We start from the raw sequence: 19,729 nt of genomic DNA, 5'->3' as shown, positions 1-19,729 counted from the left end.
CCGGGCTGGGCTGGCGACGCACACCGTAGGCATGGTGCGTGGAGCAGGGACAGGCCGGGCTGGGCTGGCGACGCACACCGTAGGCTTGGTGCGTGGAGCAGGAACAGGCCGGGCTGGGCTGTCGACGCACACCGTAGGCTTGGTGCGTGGAGCAGGGACAGGCCGGGCTGGGCTGGCGACGCACACCGTAGGCTTGGTGCGCGGAGCAGGGACAGGCCGGGCTGGGCTGGCGACGCACACCGTAGGCTTGGTGCGTGGAGCAGGGACAGGCCGGACTGGGCTGGCGACGCACACCGTAGGCTTGGTGCGTGGAGCAGGAACGGGCTGGACCAGGCTGGCGACGCACACCGTAGGCTTGGTGCGTGGAGCAGGAACAGGCCGGGCTGGGCTGTCAACGCACACCGTAGGCTTGGTGCGTGGAGCAGGGACAGGCCGGGCTGGGCTGGCGACGCACACCGTAGGTTTGGTGCGTGGAGCAGGAACAGGCCGGACCGTACTGGGAACACACACCACTGGCCTTAAACGGGGATCAGGAACGGGCCGGACCGGACTGGCAATACACCTCAGTACCTCTCGCCGTGCCTCTACAACTTCCTTCCCTCCTCTCGCCAATGGCTCCCGTAACCCGGTGGCCTTCTCTCCTCGTCTCCCATTTTGCCCTGTGTTAGCCTCCTGCTGCCCAGTCGCCCATGCCGTGTGCCCCCCCCTAAATAATTCTTGGGGGTGCCTCTCGCCTGTCCGACCACGGCCCGGTTGACGCCGCTTCTCCACTCCTGCCTGGATCTCCCCCTTCATCGCCTTCCGGTACCGGTCGGCCTCCTCCTTCGTAATCTGCCCCCAGCCGAGGAGGACATCCACCAGCGTTACCTCCTGCGTGTGTTCCTGGACACGCTGCTTGGTCCTGGTTTGGTGGGTTTTTCTGTCACGATCGTCGTAGGAGTGAGTAGACCAAGGCGCAGCGTGTGAAACAAACATGACTTTAATTAGTTAAAGTATACCAAACAAAACACGACTCGTGAAGTCCACGGTAAACAAATACCGACACGGAACAAAAACCCACAAACACAAAGTGAAACACAGACAGTTAAATATGGCTCCCAATCAGAGACAACCAGCCGACAGCTGACACTCGTTGCCTCTGATTGGGAGTCACACAGGCAAACATAGAAACAGACAACCTAGAACACCCAAACAAAGAAACAGAACACATAGAATGAACACACCCTGGCTCAACATATAGAGTCCCAGAGCCAGGGTGTGACATCACCTGTAAATCTAAAGTGGCATTTATCAGACTGAAGAGTTGTCATGACCAAAACAATCCTTTTCAAGATGAGAGTCAGCGGCAGATGTGATTCTACTCTTGATATATCACAAACGCTATGTACAATTTAATTATTTATTTATTTAGACAATGAATGCAGTTGGCCCTCAAGAGAGCCATTGAGCCAATCAGGTGATTAACACATTCAGCTAACCTCCTGATTGGGTACAGCTGGTTACCGTAGAAGCCATGTCAGTGTCATTTCATTACAAATATTATTTTGCCCCTTTTTCACATAGATGACCAATTACCTGCTGTGATATACAGTGCATAATGCCTTAGGACCATTGATAGCCAATAGGTCTATATACTCTCCTAGACCTATCGTCGATAGCCAATAGCGTTGTGCGATATATATATATATATGTGGTCCTCTGTAGCTCAGCTGGTAGAGCACGGCGCTTGTAACGCCAAGGTAGTGGGTTCGATCCCCGGGACCACCCTTACACAAAAATGTATGCACGCACGACTGTAAGTCGCTTTGGATAAAAGCGTCTGCTAAATGGCATATTATTATTATTATTATATACTGCCCTTGGCCCAGATCTGGAGTGGGATTTCAAAGATCAATAACTGCCTTATGAGGGTGCTTAATCTTTGAGTTGTTGCAGTGTGTGTGTGTGTGTGTGTGTGTGAGAGAGTGCGTGAGTGCATGTGTGTGTACGTGTGTGCGATTCATCATCAGCACGCTTTAGTGTCAATGTGACTATCTGTGACAATCTGGTGTCACTCAAATTGCTTTCGCTCAGTTGTGTTACAGAGTTTACAATGTGTATGTGTGCATGCACTTGCATGTGTAGGCCTATGTGCGTGTATCAAATAACTGCTGTCATTTTATCAACTTAGCAACAAACCAAGGTTCCTATCAATGTTCCATAATGTCTCTACTATTATTGTTTCTGTTTTGAACTACATTCTGAGAAAAATCATAGGAGAGGGGGAGAGAGTGAGGAGGTCGAGGACATGATAGGGGGATGGGGGAAGAGTGAGGTGGGTCGATATGATTGGAACAGCATAGATATTGAGCTCTTATGCCTCTCTATTCCCCTTTTTCTTATTCCTTCTCTTTCTCATCTCTCCATCCACCCTTCCATCACATTCTCATTAAAATTCTTCAAGATATTTTCTACCTCGAGCTTTGAGCCCTCTTTCCTCCACTCTCATTTCCTTTCATGTCCTCTCCTTTCCTCTCCTCTTCTGTACTTTATTTTCATTTCCTTTCCTCCTCTGTTTTCTCCTCTCATCCTCCCCTCATCCCCCCCTCATCCCTCCATCTTCCTCCATCATCCCTCCTATATCCCTCACTATCTCAGACAAAGACACGTTTCCATAGCACTGAATATATCTCCTGTCATGGTACAAGTGTGAAACAGCAGAAGGCGAGGACTGTGTTTAGAGAGCTGGAGTGTAGTTGTAGCCCTGTACAGGGTTGGGGTCAGCTCCATTACAATTCCAATTCTAATGTGAAAAACCTTTCATGGATATAAATGTAGCTACTATTTTCCCTCAATAAAGAATTTCATAAAGAATTGACTGCTCCCAATCCTGAATAAATGTACTATAGCTCAGTGTGTTTTTATATAAGATAGGCCATGGCCTCGGAGGAATCATAGAAAAACAATGACATTTAGACGTCTGGGTGTGTAGAGAGTGTCAGCCAATCTTTCTCATTATTTATGTGTGGCAGTAAGTCAGCTCTGCTGTTATTTCACTGTGTTGGTTTTATAGAGAGCAATGTGTTGATTGATGCATGGGCTTGTGGATGCCCACATTTGACTGTTTCACCCCTGCACTGTGGGGTTTGTGTGGGGGTGGGAAGGGGAGGCGATTGTGTGTGTGTGTGTGTGTGTGTGTGTGTGTGTGTGTGTGTGTGTGTGTGTGTGTGTGTGTGTGTGTGTGTGTGTGTGTGTGTGTGTGTGTGTGTGTGTGTGTGTGTGTGTGTGTGCATATGTTGCATACGTGTGTGTTTGAGGGAGAGAGGGTGAAAGAGAGGTTTGGCTGTATGACCCTCTGATGGCCTTTTATTGTTTTGTTAAGACCTAAATCTGTTTCCTCCCTTGGTCTACCCATAATTCACTGCCTTCTTGACCCCTGGTCGGGAGGTCACTGTTGTTCAGGAAGGCACCAGTTGAAATGTGTCAGAGAGTTGGAAGATTGTTCTACTCACACGCTGCACTTACAGTATGCACTGACTGTAAATCACTCTGGATAAGAGCCTTTACTGCAGCTGAATGAATGACTAGGATTGTTGTGCATTACCAAGCATTGGGCTCTATCAAATACATGGCGATTGTTCAGCTTGTGTGTGACTTCCCTCAGCTTGTCTGTTGTTCTCCAGCTGCCCTCAGTCTTTCACCCTTTCTTTTGGTTTGCTAGGGCACAGCTTCTCTGTTATATAGGATGGTATGGTATATGCCCCCTGTATGGTACCCTGTATAGCTTTAGTCTCTATATATGACTCTGGGGTGGTATATGGCTTAGGTCATCACGTTCAGCTGGAAATGCTCAACAATGGATTGCCATTCTACACAATAGAATCACATTACACCTCATTTGACACAATGGTCACTCTGCTAAAGCCAGATTGGTGGCAGCATTTATTGTCCTGCCCCCCTGACCCAACCCTCTTTCACGCCTACACTGCTCTGTGGACCATACTTTATGTCCCAAATGTTTAATCGCTGTGTGTGTATATGTGTGTGTGTGTGTGTGTGTGTGTGTGTTTGTGTGTGTGTGTTGGTGTGTGTTATAGAGTGTGTGCTTGCAATCTGTCGCAATCAGAATCTATACGAGCCTATAAAATGTATGGTGTGATTTGTACCTACAGGACTGGTCACTGATTATATTCTCCTCTCTTTCTTTCCCTTTCTAGTGCCCGTGCTGTGCTGCCATGACGACCATGGCCCCTCCCCTCATGTTTCTCCTCCTGCTCCTTCAATTGGCTCACAGCGCTTTCCCAGAGGAGCCCGGTCCTCTAAGCTATGCTCCCTTAGAGGGTATGTGTCATTCTCCGTGCGTGCGCATCTGTGCGCGTACATCTGTGTGCGTGCACATTTGTTCATTTGTCCGCTCGTGCGTTGACATGTGTGTGTAAGTGTGTGTTTGTGCACTTCCTTGCATACGTGAGTGTGTGTTTATGTATGTATGGTATCAGTAGCATTGATGAATGGCCTTCTGGTGGATCTCAGTAGTCCATCAGGACAGAAAGGTCAGAGGTCACAGCCCTGGTCTGGAGCTGTTTTCACAGGGATAGATAGCGGCACTAAAAAATGCTTTCTCCTTGAGCGTGCAAGAATCAAAGAATTATTGCTCTGCTCTCCCCGCCTCTTTGATTTAATAATATGGAGCTGCGATCTGAGGTCATTGCTTTGTTGTTGTTTTATTGCATATCTGATTGAGTATCAACCTAGTTCAAGGGGAGGGGAGTTAGAGAGATGGAGAGGTAGATGGAGAGAGAGATGAAGAAAGAGGAGGAGGGAGCAAGAAAGTGAAAGAGAGAGAAGAGAGAGGGAGCTCAAAGAGAGGCAGAGAAAAAGGAGAGAGGACAGATAGGTAGATGTGGAAAGAGAGAGAGGGCAAGGAGGTGGAGATAGATAGATAGATGGATGGATGGATGGATGTGTATTATTATGTGGCTCCCTGCAGTCAAGGACAGTGAGATAGAGGGCCCACTCAATCTCCTGAAGAGGAGTCCCTATGGGAAAGACACTGTGTCCTCTCCACTCTCCACCCTCCCTGCAGTGTGTCCTGTTCTTCCATACTGTATCTGCCTGGGTCTATCCACTCTCTCTCTCTTCTGTCTCTCTCCTGTGTGTCTCGCCCTCTGCTACTAGCTCCCTCTAACCCCCTTTTCTCAGTCTCTTTCACTCTATCCTCCTCACCGGCTTCGTCAATCCTTTACATCTTTCTCCATCCCCTGGAATATAAGAGTGCAATAAACCACACCTCTCTCTCTCTCGCTCTCTCGCTCTCTGGCCCTCTCTCTCTCCCTCTCTTTCTCAGTGGTGAGGAGGTATCCTGTGTTTGTGGGTAGAGCTCATCGTTCCTCACAGAGACAGGAGCTACACATTCACACAGTACTCCAGGTCAACCGCACACTCTACATAGGAGCCAGGTAACCAACAACATCAGCAATCACCTCGAAGCCATAATCCATACCCCACCCCTAACAATCCTCACTTTTATCTTTCAGCAGTTATACCTACTGGCTTATGATAAGGTCACTGTAAAACCATTTTGATCCACTCTGCTTCCCCCCTGTTTCCCTCCCCTCCTGATGTATTTGACAGAGATGATCTGTATAGAGTGGAGCTGGACAATATGTCAGGGGACGAAATGTTCTACAGCAAGGTGAGACACATACACAGAAAAAACACACACACACGTTAACTGAGTGACTGCACTGGTATCACATACTTCTGATTAAATCATACCCCAGTATGATAACCCTCCGGTCATGTCATTTTGTGTTCTTCTGCTAGAAGCGGACGTGGGAATCCAATAAGAATGACATTCGAGTCTGCAGGATGAAGGGCAAACATGAGGTTAGTTCCCGTCCCTGCAGGGGACGTGTCAGCCTACACACACCCAACACCATCACACACACACTCCTTTAGAAGTCACATAGCCTGACACACATCTGCACACCCACACACACATTTAAGGGAACTTTATATGTCCGACTCACAATCATTAGCCATGACATACACACTCTCGCCCATACACACTCACAGGGAAATGTTATCTCTACAACACACACCTGCACCGCTGCCACACACAGAGAAACTCTACTCCCACTATACACACCTGTAACTCTCTGGGCCAGGTCTGCCTCTCTAGCCCAGAGTGAAGCAGTCAGAAACTTACATACAGAGAAACTCTCTCTAGGCTACTCTTTCCTGTGTGAGGGAGCTGTTGGTTATCTGTTCTAATATCCCCAATAACATGTTTTTCTTATCCAGTGAGAATGTGATACCGGCAATTGATCTGCCCAAGAGTGGTTGAAAACGCGCTTTGGTGATGAAATTTCACTTCCTTATGTTATAATAAAAAGCATGAGCTGGAGCACACCCAGATACAATTATTTTGTGTAGCGGTGCTGACTAACGGCGAATAAACTGTAAGCTATAAAAATAAATACTGTGCGACTCTTTATTTATTTTTATAACTTTCTTATGTTATAAAATACATTTTACCAAGACAAATATGATTATTCATGTTCTGAATCGTTCAGTGGGGTCTTCCTCTAACATATCATTAGCATTATATCCAAAAAGTTGGATTTCGTAACCTAATACATCCGATAATAAGCACTGAGCAATGTTGACATAGCAGTGCAGGTTTCTCGTAACAACTTTTGAGGATTTAACATTTTGTGGTCATCGTCTTCAAAGTTGTTTCCGTGGGTCGCAAAAAGCTAAATTAGCATGACACGAGCTGATTTTAAAATAAAATGCTTTTAAAATAAAAAGATTGGTATACGCTCAGTGCTCCGTTTACATTTCACAGAGATACGCTTGTTTTCGTGAGAAATCTTTGAAAAAGAACAGGAATTTTCTAATTAATATGAAAAGCGTATATCAAAAAATGTAAATACATCCCAAAAACGATATCCATCTTACCTCTATATTGTTTAATGTCCTGTGGAGTCGAGAAGAAAGATGAGTTCAACGGGAAAGTGAGCCTGTCAGGTAGCCAGTAGCCTTAATTCTTGCACAGAATCCAGCCTAGCTGACGCGATGCAATATTCCAGATTTCTTACCACTTATTCTTCTCTGGACTCCATTGATTTAGTCACCCTAAATCTGGCCATCCTACAAGGGTAAAAACTCTAAGAACTTTTGAACAGATTGTGATAGAGACATGAGGTTTGAACCATTGGTTTTCTTAGAGGATTGACTACACGTTTAACCTTTTTTTACCCATTGGTCAAAATATGCGTTTTTGATTGGACACTAATATGAGTACAATAGGGTGAGGTGATCAAAGTGAATAATGAAGGCAAAAATAGACCTAAGAGATAAAGGAAAGAGGGAGTATAGAGATATATATATATAGAGAGATATAGAGAGAGAGACTTGACTTGTATCTGTCTTTTTAGCAGAGAGGGAAGAGCGAAAGAGAGAATGGGGGAAGGAGAAAATCAGGACAGGAGGGAGGGAGGGAGGGAGAGCGTGGGAGATAGAAAGAGGTGTATGACATTAAGGTAGACAGATTAAAGGAGAAAGGGAGAGAAAGAAACAGAGAAAAATACATCAAAGGTGTGAGAGGCCGTCAGGCCGAGAGAGGGTAGGAGGAAGGAGAGGGAGGGGGAGCTGAAAGTGAGAAAGAGCAAAAGAATAAGGGAGAGGGAGAGAGAAAGAATGAGTAAGAGAGAGGGGGTTGGAGAAGAAAAACTAGAACATGTAGAGATACGTCTAGCTCACATGAACCCAAGGGGAGCTCATAAAGAGTGAATGTTGTGGTGAGTTCAGGCTAAAGCACAGGGATACATCTGAACAGTGTGATGTATGTTAGGGAATAAAAAGAAAATAAAAAAAAGGGAATAAAAGAGATTTAGGTTCGGTGTAATTTCCCTAAGGCTTACTTACGTTGGTGGTTGTTTTCACCTAAGCCATCCCATAGTTCAGCCCAGCTCATCATATTCCAGCCATGACACATGTAGTGTGTAAAGTAAACAAGACCAGTTCTGTAGCATTTATGCACTACTTTTGTCATATGCATATGACAAACTCATTTATCTGCCTAACCATTTGAGGGATGGGTTTGAAATACACACACACACACACACACGCACACGCACACGCACACACACACACACACACACACACACACACACACACTTGTATGCACACTGTGGGATCCTAGGATTTAAAGGCATTTGGGGCTTAGCCCAAAGCCAGTAAGGGGGTCCGGGGGCATACTCCCCCAGCAAAATAAATAAGGAATTTCAACTGCTAAATGCATGGATTTGGTGCTCTTTGAGATAAACATTGAGAGATTAGAACATTGAAAGATATTTTTCAGGTAACTTGCTCCTTCCCACCTGCCACAGCAGACACTGCCAATACTCAATTACAGTAGCTACTGTGGGTCTCTCTACTCTGGAACACTCTCTACTCTCGAACACATACATCTACAGTGTATTGCCAAAAACCTCCATACCATTCAACAACTTCAAACAGACTCTGACCTGTCCAATGAGCCAAACTGATTAAGAATCCCACAGTACCAAAACACCCTCACACACACCCACATCCACACACATTTACATTTACATTTACATCATTTAGCAGACGCTCTTATCCAGAGCAACTTACAAATTGGACACACACACACACACACACACACAGTGCAGTAATTAGAATCCATAGAGCAACTTTAAGTGATAGTCTACTGTGTGCTCACCCCTCCTCTGCCTCTCTCCATCGCTTGTTCTGTGTCGTCTGTTGCTGTCTCTCTTGTCTTCCCTCTTCTGTTGCTGTCTCTTAGTCTTCTATGTTGCTGTCTCTTGTCTACCCTCCTCTCTCGTCCTGTCCTGGTTGTAAAAAGTGTAGGAAACAAGGAAACAATTGTTTTAATAGTCATTTCACAGGCTTTTTCACCTCACCTGCAAATTCTTTGTAAACCATGTTTTACCTTTTCACTGTTATAATTTGTGCAAATAAATACAATTAATTCGAATCTATAGAACAACTTGAAGTCATACAGTCTACTGTGTGCTCAACCCACCTCTGTTCTGTTTCCATCTGCCATCTGTCACTTTCGTCTGACACTTTCTCTATGTCTTGTTAGTTGCTGTCTGTGTCTTGTCTCAGGTTCTTGTTTGTTACTGTTTCCTTTGTCTATCCTCTTCTGTTATGGCCTGTTCTGTTCTTCTGGTGTCTCTCTCCATCATATACTTTTCAGTTGCTGTCTCTGTGTCTTGTCTGGTGTGTCTCTTTAGTTTTGCAATCCAAAACGGTCAAGGGGATACTGGGTTAGCTTAACTTGTTTTGGGCCTGTGTCATCCTCTTCCCTACCAGTTGCCCCTGGCTGATGCTGTTCTAAGTGTTCCACTGGCCTGCTGTTCTCATCTGTCCTCCTCCTTGGTGCATCTCCAAGGTAGCAAGGTAGATGTGCAACATGTCATTAGTTAGTTTTAAAGTAACTGTATACTGACATGATGACCAGGACAACTCAATTCTCTGCATAAGTGTCCACATAACAGAGCAACAACTCCAAACATGACAGGTAAGAAGCTACATAGCCCCTAGGCTACATGAATATAAAGAGACATGAGCCCAAAAAAATACCTGTAGAATGGATTAAGTTATAAGACCTCTATGATTCATTTAATTTCATCAGTTCTAGCAGCTAATATTAGATTTTTTGATTAAAATCAAATCAAAGTTTATTGGTCACGGAATCCAGCAGTGTTGGAGAAGCTACTCTGAAAATATAGTTTACCAAGCTACCAATTACTTTGCACTGGAAGCTACACTAAAGCTACCTTTATGAAAAATATAGTTTACTTAACTAAAGTACCTATGAAAAAGCTATTCACTACATCCAAACTACTTAGTGAAAAAGTAGCATATCTAAATCTGAAATGTCATTGAATACAAATTGCGAGAACAGATCACTCTGGAGTTGAGATGCTAACAGAATGTGTAATTTAGCCTATTAAAAACACAAAAACAATGTTTCTGTCACGTTCGTTGTGTAAGTGTGGTATGAGTACATGGTCGTTTATTATTATAAACACCGACAAAATAACAAAATCCAACAGAACGTGACGTTCAAGAGGCTAAACATCCAACAAGCCAAAAAGAAACAAGATCCCACAACATAAGTAGGCAAAATGGCTGCCTAAGTATGATCCCCAATCAGAGACAACGATCGACAGCTGCCTCTGATTGGGAACCACACCCGGCCAACATAGAAATATATAACATAGAAGAACTAGCATTCACACCCTGACCAAACTAACTAGAGAAATAACAGGGCTCTCAAGGTCAGGGCGTGACAGTACCCCCTGACCGGAGCTGAAATGGACCCCGGTGGAGCGGACTCCTCTGGCACTGGACTGGAGCCGCTGACCGGAGCTGAACTGGACCCCGGTTGAGCGGACTCCTCTGGCACTGGACTGGAGCAGCTGACCGGAGCTGAACTGGACCCCGGTTGAGCGGACTGCTCTGGCACTGGACTGGAGCAGCTGACCGGAGCTGAACTGGACCCCGGTTGAGCGGACTGCTCTGGCACTGGACTGGAGCAGCTGACCGGAGCTGGACATGGCACCGGTGGAGCGGACTGCTCTGGCACTGGAGTGGAGCAGCTGACCGGAGCTGGACTAGGCACCGGTGGAGCGGACTGCTCTGGCACTGGAGTGGAGCCGCTGACCGGAGCTGAACTGGGCCCCGGTAGAGCGGTCTGCTCTGGCACTGGACTGGACCGTACCGGGCTGGGGACATGCACCACTGGTCTGGTGCGAGGAGCAAGCACGGGGCGCACCGGGCTGGGTACACGCACCACTGGTTTGGTGCGAGGAGCAGGTACGGGACGTACCGAGCTGGCGACACGCACCGCTGGTTTAGTGCGAGGAGTAGGTACGGGCCGTACAGGACTGGAGACACGCACCACTGGTTTGGTGCGAGGAGCAGGTACGGGGCGCACCGGACTAGATACACGCACCACTGGTTTGGTGCGAGGAGCAGGCACGGGCCTTACCAGGCTGGGGACACGCACCACTGGTTTGGTGCGAGGAGCAGGCACGGGCCGTACCGGTCTGTGAAGGCGCACTGGCGGCACAGTGCATAATGCCGGCGCATAGCCTGGTGCCTGCACAGTCACACGCTCCTCAAAGCGAGTGCGGGGAGTTGGCTCTGCTAAACCTGGCTCCGCCAGCCTCTGCTCTAAGGCCCGAGCTCTCTGCTGCTGGAGGGTTAACTCCTCTCTCAGCTCCTCCTGTTGCCTGGCCAGCTCCTCTCTCCGTGCATCCACTGACTCCTTCTCCCTGTGGGCCTCCTGCAGCGCCTCCTTCTGAAGGGAGAGTATCTGCTCCCTCTTAACTAACAGCTCCCGTAAGGCAGTGATCTCCTCTCTCAGAGTACTGAGTTGCAGGTCTTGGAGGGCATCTATCATAGCGGCTTCTTCTCTCGCTATCTCCCTCTCCACAATCAGCCCTTCCAGGGCTTCCTGCTGTTCCGCCAACCACCCCGTGTGCCCCCCAAATTTGTATTTATTGGGGCTGCCTCTCGGGCTTCCTTCGTGATCGGGACCTTTTGAGTCGCCGTTTTTTCTCTCCTGCCTGGGCTTCTTCCTTCGCCCAGGGTCCCTTACCGGCCAATATCTCCTCCCATGTCCAAAATGTTTTCCCCACCTGTTCACGCTGCTTGGTCCGTTGGTGGTGGGATCCTCTGTCACGTTCGTTGTGTAAAGGATGCAGCGTGGTATGCGTACATGGTCGTTTATTATTATAAACACCGACAAAATAACAAAATCCAACAGAACGTGACGTTCAAGAGGCTAAACATCCAACAAGCCAAACAGAAACAAGATCCCACAACATAGGTAGACAAAATGGCTGCCTAAGTATGATCCCCAATCAGAGGCAATGATCGACAGCTGCCTCTGATTGGGAATCACACCCGGCCAACATAGAAATATATAACATATAATATATATGTCCTCTGTAGCTCAGCTGGTAGAGCATGGCGCTTGTAACGCCAAGGTAGTGGGTTCGATCCCCGGGACCACCCATACACAAAAAAAAAAAAAAATTATGCACGCATGACTGGAAGTCGCTTTGGATAAAAGCGTCTGCTAAATGGCATATTATATTATTATTACATAGAACAACTAGCATTCACACCCTGACCAAACTAACTAGAGAAATAACAGGGCTCTCAAGGTCAGGGCGTGACAGTTTCAAGTGAGAATTTGGCAGGTCTGATGCTGAAAAATAAAGGAAATTCTTGCCTAATCCAAACATATTTTCTTTTTGTAAAAAAAGTAGCACAATGTAGTTTAATTACTAGTTGAACTACATGTAGTTCGCTATTCCCCAACACTGGAATCCAGAATATAAATATGTGGTGTGTATAGTCAGTTTATAATTTGGAAAGAAAATGGTATATACAGTAGTAGGTATATTAGGATGGGCTATGTCGAGAATAAAGTATATACATGCACAGTGAGTAAACAACAGTATATAACATCCTTAGCTTGCCCATTCACAAAATATACTGTTACGTTTTTTTTTATTAACTTTTATTTATTCAGGGGAACCCAATTGAGACCAGTGTCTCATTTACAATGGTGCCCCGAGGACAAAAAATACATCAATACAGCAACAACAACAAAAAATGTTTTAAATGTAGAAGACAGCTATAAATACAGTGCATTCAGAAAGTATTCAGACCCCTTGAGTGTGCAAAGCTGTCATCAAGGCAAAGGGTGGCTATTTGAAGAATCTGAAATATAAAACATATTTTGATTTGTTTATCACTTTTTTGGTTACTGCATGATTCCATGTGTGTTATTTCATAGTTTTGATGTCTTCACTATTATTCTACAATGTAAAAAATAATAAAAATAAAGAAAAACCCTTGAATGAGTAGGTGTGTCCAAACTTTTGACTGGTAGTGTATGTCCCAGAGCAACGGGGCTATGACTCGAAAGGGTGGGATTATGGGTGCACTTAAGACAGGAACCTCTCCCGAATCGTCGAGATGGGACAGTGCATCGGCTTTGATATATTTAGAACCTAGTCGATATGTCAGCGTGAAATCGAATCTGGTGAAGAAAAGGGCCCACCTGGCTTGGTGCAGGTTCAGTCGGCTCGCTGTCCGCATGTACTCCAGGTTCCAATTGTCGGTGAGGATAAGAAATGGGTCCTGGGCACCCTCCAGCCAGTGTCTCCACTCCTAATGCCAACTTCACCGCCAGGAGCTCCTGATCGCCAACATCATAGTTCCTCTCTGCAGGAGACTGCTTTTTTGAGTAATATGCACATGGATACAATTTCTGTGGATTACCTTGACGTCGGGACAGGTAGAAGTTGGCAAATCCCAAAAACCATTGTAACCCCTTTATGGTGGTTGGGACTGGCCATGACCTGACAACATCCACCTTCCTCTCATCCATCATGACTCCTTGCGGGCTGATCTGGTAACCCAAAAAGGAGACCTCCTCCTGATGGAATTGGCACTTCTCCGCCTTGACGTACAGGTGGTTGGCCAGGAGGCGTTACAGGACTACTCGGACGTGAGCGATGTTGCTCCTCCAAGGTAGCCGAGTAGACCAGGATGTCGTCAATATACACGACCACCTGGCGTACAAGCATGTCCCGGAACACCTCGTTGACGAATGCCTGGAACACTGATGGATCATTGGCTAATCCAAAAGGCATCACCAAGTACTCGTAGTGACCAGACATCGTGCTGAAGGCCGACTTCCATTCATCCCCCTCCCGGATACGGATCTAATTGTAGGCACTCCACAGGTCCAACTTGGTGAAAAACCGGGCCCCACAGAGTTGTTTAATCGCAGTCGGCACCAACGGGAGATGGTAGTGGTACTTCGTGGTGATGGAATTCAGATTTCTGTAATCGATGCACGGGCACAATCCTCCGTCCTTCTTGGCCACGAAGAAGAAGCCTGCCGACGCAGGGGAGGTGGACGTGCAAATGAAACCCTGCTGGAGAGCCTCCTGGATGTACTCCTCCATAGCCTTGGTTTCGGCCACCGACAGAGGGTAGATGCGGCCGCGCGGAGGCGCAGAGCCTGCAAGAAGGTCGATGTTGTTGTGGATAATTATCACTATACTTATTAACAATCAAAAGTTCTTCCAGAGTTTTTGTTGAATCAAGATAGACTTTTATTACACGAAGCAACGAAAGCCGAGCTGGTCCATGGAGTAGCTGCTTGCCATGACTCGGAGCTCTCCTTTTATACAGACACAAATGCATAGTCAAGCTTATACAACATACATAGTTACTCCTCTCTATGTGAATGAATAACATCTTTCAGTGTCACATGTTGGTTACTCACGAGGCTACGTGCGTTTCTCTAAGTGGAGCTTCTGTCTCTTATTAGTGGCGTGTCTCAAAAAATTATATACATACGTACGTTAAAGAACAATCACACTCTGTATTGACTATATTCACTATCCAGGCATGCATCTGGAGTACAAAGTATCAATCGTGTTCATTCTGTTTTACCTTTATCATTTCATAACACATTATAAACATATCAATTAATACTTAAACATGGTTTAAACATGTCATGTCCATCAACCATTCTCAACCACATACATTTAACACTTTACCAACACAGCCATCCTCCCAGGACCCTGAGCCACTATGGTTTTTCCTTGTGACTATGTGCATGTAACTATGTGTGTCAGGTCATAAGCACAAACAAGTGATAACACTAGTTCCATTGTTACTCCTATCTCCACACAGCCACAACAAGAAGTTGTATCTCCATCACATGTCATTGACATAACCAGACCAGCTGCGGGGAATTAGAGGGAACCATTCTTATCAGAAGCACAGCATTTGCACTAAAGAAATGTATCTGCTCTGTTTTAACCCTTTAATTGGTTCTTAATCTATAAGCATTTAAGGCATATAGGCATTTCATTCTACAACATGCATAATTCATATAGTTGTTTTTTATGTTGTCTGCCCCTAAGTGAGATAGAGTAGTTAACCAAAAATGACCCACAATGGCACAGTCCCAGGGATGATGAGGAGGGAGACAGGTGGCGCGGGTCTTGGAAAAACCTCCCAAAGATCTTGGTATACCTCCGGGATGTTGGGCTGAAGAGCAACCACAGGACTCTCAACCGACGTGGAACCACAGGGAAAGGGTGCCCAGTCTGTGATTTCCATCCTCGGCCATGAGATGGTGGGGTTATGACATTGAAGCCATGGGAGGCAGAGGATGATCTTGTGTACGGGTGCACTGATTATGAGGAAGGGAAGACTTTCTTGATATATGGATTCCACGGTGAGGGTGAGTGGTGCTGTGATGTGATGTGTGTGATTGTCCCGGATCCCAGTGGTTGACTATCCAGTGCTTGAACCGGCCAAGGAGAGGAGAGTGGGTATGAGGTGATGTTAAGGGAGGAGGCGAGGGTCTGGTCAATAAAATTCCCCGCGGCACCGGAGTCCACTAGAGCTGTAGAAACAAAACATAAAGGACCGCCAGCCAGTGAAATCGTTACTAGGAAAGGTTTGGCGGAAAGTGATGATATGATGGAATACTGACGCCTAACCCAGGAGACGGATGATCACGTGGCTGTCCCTCTGCTCCTGTGGACTCCGAACTTAGAACGTACCGGACACTTTTGAAGCTGGTGCCCCTCCTGTCCGCAATAAGGACAGAGCCCCAGCTGTCTACGACGGCATCGCTCAGCCGTGGAGAGACGTGTGGCCCCCACCTCCATGATTTCAGGCTCTGACTCAGAATGATCAATGGAGGAGGGAGAGAGGTGATGGCGGTACCGACGCTCCCGAAGAAGGTTATCCAGACGGATGGCCATCGCGATGAGGGCGTCCAAGGATAGGTTGTCGTCTCAGCATGCCAACTCCGTCTGGACCTCTTCGCGCAATCCTCTTCTGAATAGGGTGCGGAGCACCGCCTCATTCCATCCGCTGGATGCTGCCACTGTTCGAAAGGTGAGCGCGTACTCCGCCGTGGTTTGACCATCCTGTCGTAGTTGGAGTAGGCGCTTGCCGGTGGTTAGTAGACCGGTGACGTCGAGAGCCCCGGAGCGGGGGAGCGGGAGTGGATGTGACCGACACCATCAGAAAGCACACATTGTGTCCTGTCTGTCAAATAGTTCTTAAAACATTTGCAAGACTACTTATCCAGGCCCATTTCAGACAGTTTTTGAATGAGTAGTGAATCGTCAACTGTGTCGAATGCCTAGGAAAAGTATTTAAATAAGGCAGCACAATGTTTTTTATGATTTAGGCAATTCAACACATCATCTAAAACAAGCATAGTTGTTGAAACAGTGCTATGTCCAGATCTAAAACCAGATTGGTGCATATTTAGTTAAAAAAGTTATTAGCTGGGAGTTGGTCAGGGATTCTAATACCTTGGCAAGGCAAGATAACTTAGATAACTACCGCCCAATTTCCAAGTTAGAAGGATCTCCACCTTTATGTAGGGGGAGGACGTGCCGTTTTCCAAATCTTAGGGATAACACCAGTAGCAATTAAAAATACATGTTAAAGGTTCAACAATGAGTGGGGCAGAGAGCTGTAGTAAGAAGGGGTCAAGTGAATCAGCCCCTGTGGATCTATCTTTAGCAAGGCACTTAAATACATCATAGACATCAAATCATTTAAATGAAAATAAAGTATGTGAGTCTGTTAGAGCATAATTCTCTACAATCTTTTCTGAGGTGACTAAAGGACTCCCTGTAGTGGAATGAGAAACATTTTCATAGACTATCCTTTCAAACAGCTGGCCAGCTGAAGCAACAAAAAAAAGTTTTTTCTTTGGTCAAGTATGGGACCAGAGTCTGTCAAAACCTTATGGGGCAACGAGGGGGTGGAGTTTTGTTTAAAAGATTTGACCACTTTCCAGAACTTTGCTGGCTTACCACCACTCCCCTATACACAATTCAAGAAATATGTTGATTCTGCTTTTCTAACCAGAGATAGACATCTATTTCTCAAATGTCTGAAAGACTGCTAATCAGACATATAATCAGTCAGTCTAACCTTAGCCCAAGCAAAATGTATTTCCTGTAATTTCTCAGACAGTTCATGTGTGAACCAAGGATACGATTTTTCTTTTATCCTTAACCTTTTGTACGGTGCATGCTATTCTGCAACATAGTTAAACAGGGAAATAAAACAATTAAGGGCCTTATCTGATTCACTGAAAGTTAGCATAACCCACCAGTCACTCAAACCCAGCTCAGACAAAACATTTTGCTCATTAAAATTCCTATAATTTATCTTTGTAATAGTGTGTTAGCGAGATTTAGGTAGCTTAGCATCTCTTATACAGGCAGTACAAATATCTTTCAGCCTATCAGATACTGGCATCAACCCATACAGATTAAGATCACCCACATTAATAATTTGGATATAGCATAGTTAGAGAGCAGGTCAGACAATTTGCTAAGAGCACATAAGGAGGGTGATAAATTCCCACTAGCGTCAGATGGGCATTATTACCAAGGCCCACATTTAGGACTAGACATTCAAATTGCTTAGGTAGAGAGGCGGTAATGGATACAGAAACATTTAAGTTGCTCTTTATGTATATGGCGACGCCCCCTCCTCTGAATAAGATACATTTTCTAAATCAAACTTCTGGCATTTACATGAATCATGTCCAAGGCCGCAGCTGCGGGATTTCAGATCAGACAGAGTTTCTAATACGAACATGCCATGTTCAGCAGGTAACCCCTTATTAGAAAATACTATGGGGTTGGCTTGAATTGGAACAGATACAAGATTGCCTAGAACTGAATCATTACTCCTATGCGTTGAACAAGGAAGTGGATTAAAACAAGAGTCAATGAGGGTTACCTGTTGCGGGTTACTGACATCCCATCATTTTTGTAGCACCTCTTCGATATTAGCACTCAGCATCCTAGCTCCTCTCCTGTTCAAGTGCAAGAACTGAGGATGTTCCCAAAATAAGTTGAAATTGGCAATAATATTCAACACTCTTTCAGAGCAGTTTTGACTTCATCCAAGATTCCATTGAAAATAGTCAGGAGAAACGATCAACTCCACGATCGTGTGTAGGAATAGGGCCAGAAAATATATTACGCTTGCCAGTAGCCAATAGCCTGTTCCTCCCGTCTCAACTTCCCCCATTGCCACAGCCTGATGCCGTTCGTACCGGCATGCACGACTATCGTGTGAAGCTCTGTGTTTCGGTCTAAGCTCCAAGTAATGTCACACACCCTGACTCCAGGGAAGCAGAAAGTGTTTGCACCGGCAACCACCACATCCTGGACAATGGAACTCCCGACGATAGCTACCTTGAGGGGAGGGGGTTGTGGATTCCCAGGTTGCACTGAGCCAGAGACCCTGAATGGCTGATGTACGGCAGGGGGGGGGTCCTGTGGGACGTGGTCTGTGCGTTGCTCCAGGGGATGGCCGGCTCAGTAACCCAGGACCAGAGGCTGAGGGGGAAGAACGTGGGGGGCGGAGTAGGTCCTCGTCAGAGGCCCCCTGTGAAGTCAGAGGGCTCAGAGATAAAAATGGCTAGACGAGAGGTTGAGAGGGACAATGCGTTGGAGCAAAATGCAGTAGATCTCCGGTTCTCCTCAGTGGGATGTGTTAACATGGGAAAGTGGTTCAAGGTATTATCCTCAGTAGCTACTGCAGAAGAGCCCAATCTCGTAGAGCACCCTGGATTTTCCCCTCGGTCATTCAGAATTGTCGCATTAAAAACAGCATGCAGTCTTGAAGTCTCTTTAGCGAGAGCAAGACGTTCTCTTAGGACCTTATTCTCCTCTAGTAGCTCAATGATCCTCTCCTTTGAGTCACGGAGTTGTTTGCATTTATCACAAGTATTCAGACCCCTTGACTTTTTCCACATTTTGTTACGTTACAGCCTTATTCTAAAATTGATTAAATAGTTTTTTCCCCCTCATCAATCTACACACAATACGCCATAATGACAAAGCAAAAACAGGTTTTTATAACTTTTTGCAAAAAAATAAAAAACAACAACTGAAATAACATTTACATAAGTATTCAGACCCTTTACTCAGTACTTTGTTGAAGTACCTTTGGCAGCGATTACAGCCTCAAGTCTTCTTCAGTATGACGCTACAAGCTTGGCACACCTGTATTTGGGGAGTTTCTCCCATTCGTCTCTCCATATCCTCTCAAGCTCTGTCAGGTTGGATGGGGAGCATCGCTGCACAGCTATTTTCAGGTCTCTCCAGAGATGTTCGATCGGGCTCTGGCTGGGCCACTCAAGGACATTCAGAGACTTGTCCCGAAGCCACTCCTGCGTTGTCTTGGCTGTGTGCTTAGGGTCGTTGTCCTGTTGGAAGGTGAAACTTTGCCCCCAGTCTGAGGTCCTGAGTGCTCTGGAGCAGGTTTTCATTAAGGATCTCTCTGTACTTGCTCCGTTCATATTTCCCTCAATCCTGACTAGTATCCCAGTCCCTGCTGCTGAAAAACATCCCCACAGCATGATGCTGCTGCCCCCACCATGCTTCACCGTTGGGATGGTGCCAGGTTTCCTCCAGACGTGATGCTTGGCATTCAGGCCAAAGAGTTCAATCTTGGTTTCATCAGACCAGGGAATCTTGTTTCTCATGGTCTGAGAGTCCTTTAGGTGCCTTTTGGCAAACTCCAAGTGGGCTGTCATGGGCCTTTTACTGTGGAGTGGCTTCAGTCTGGCCACTCTACCATAAAGGCCTGATTG

General features: G+C 46.1%; 1 protein-coding gene across 1 annotated transcript in view; it reads left to right on the top strand.

Annotated features, from left to right (window-relative positions):
• Positions 1–4,214: 4,214 nt before the first annotated feature.
• LOC311146460 (semaphorin-6B-like) overlaps positions 4,215–19,729 on the top strand; it is a gene marked incomplete at both ends in the record, with an annotated part of 51,039 nt that continues 35,524 nt past the window's right edge. Inside the window, 4 exons of the mRNA XM_084182966.1 lie at positions 4,215–4,320; positions 5,327–5,438; positions 5,614–5,674; positions 5,806–5,868. Coding sequence (XP_084039092.1) covers positions 4,215–4,320; positions 5,327–5,438; positions 5,614–5,674; positions 5,806–5,868 — 342 coding nt within the window. The remainder of the gene's footprint in view (positions 4,321–5,326; positions 5,439–5,613; positions 5,675–5,805; positions 5,869–19,729) is intronic.

Source organism: Coregonus lavaretus (genome assembly GCF_964263955.1).
Source record: "Coregonus lavaretus genome assembly, chromosome: 19".
NCBI lineage: Eukaryota > Metazoa > Chordata > Actinopteri > Salmoniformes > Salmonidae > Coregonus > Coregonus lavaretus.
The sequence above is the reverse complement of the archived record's forward strand: the minus strand, read 5'-3'. Positions and strand labels throughout refer to the sequence as shown.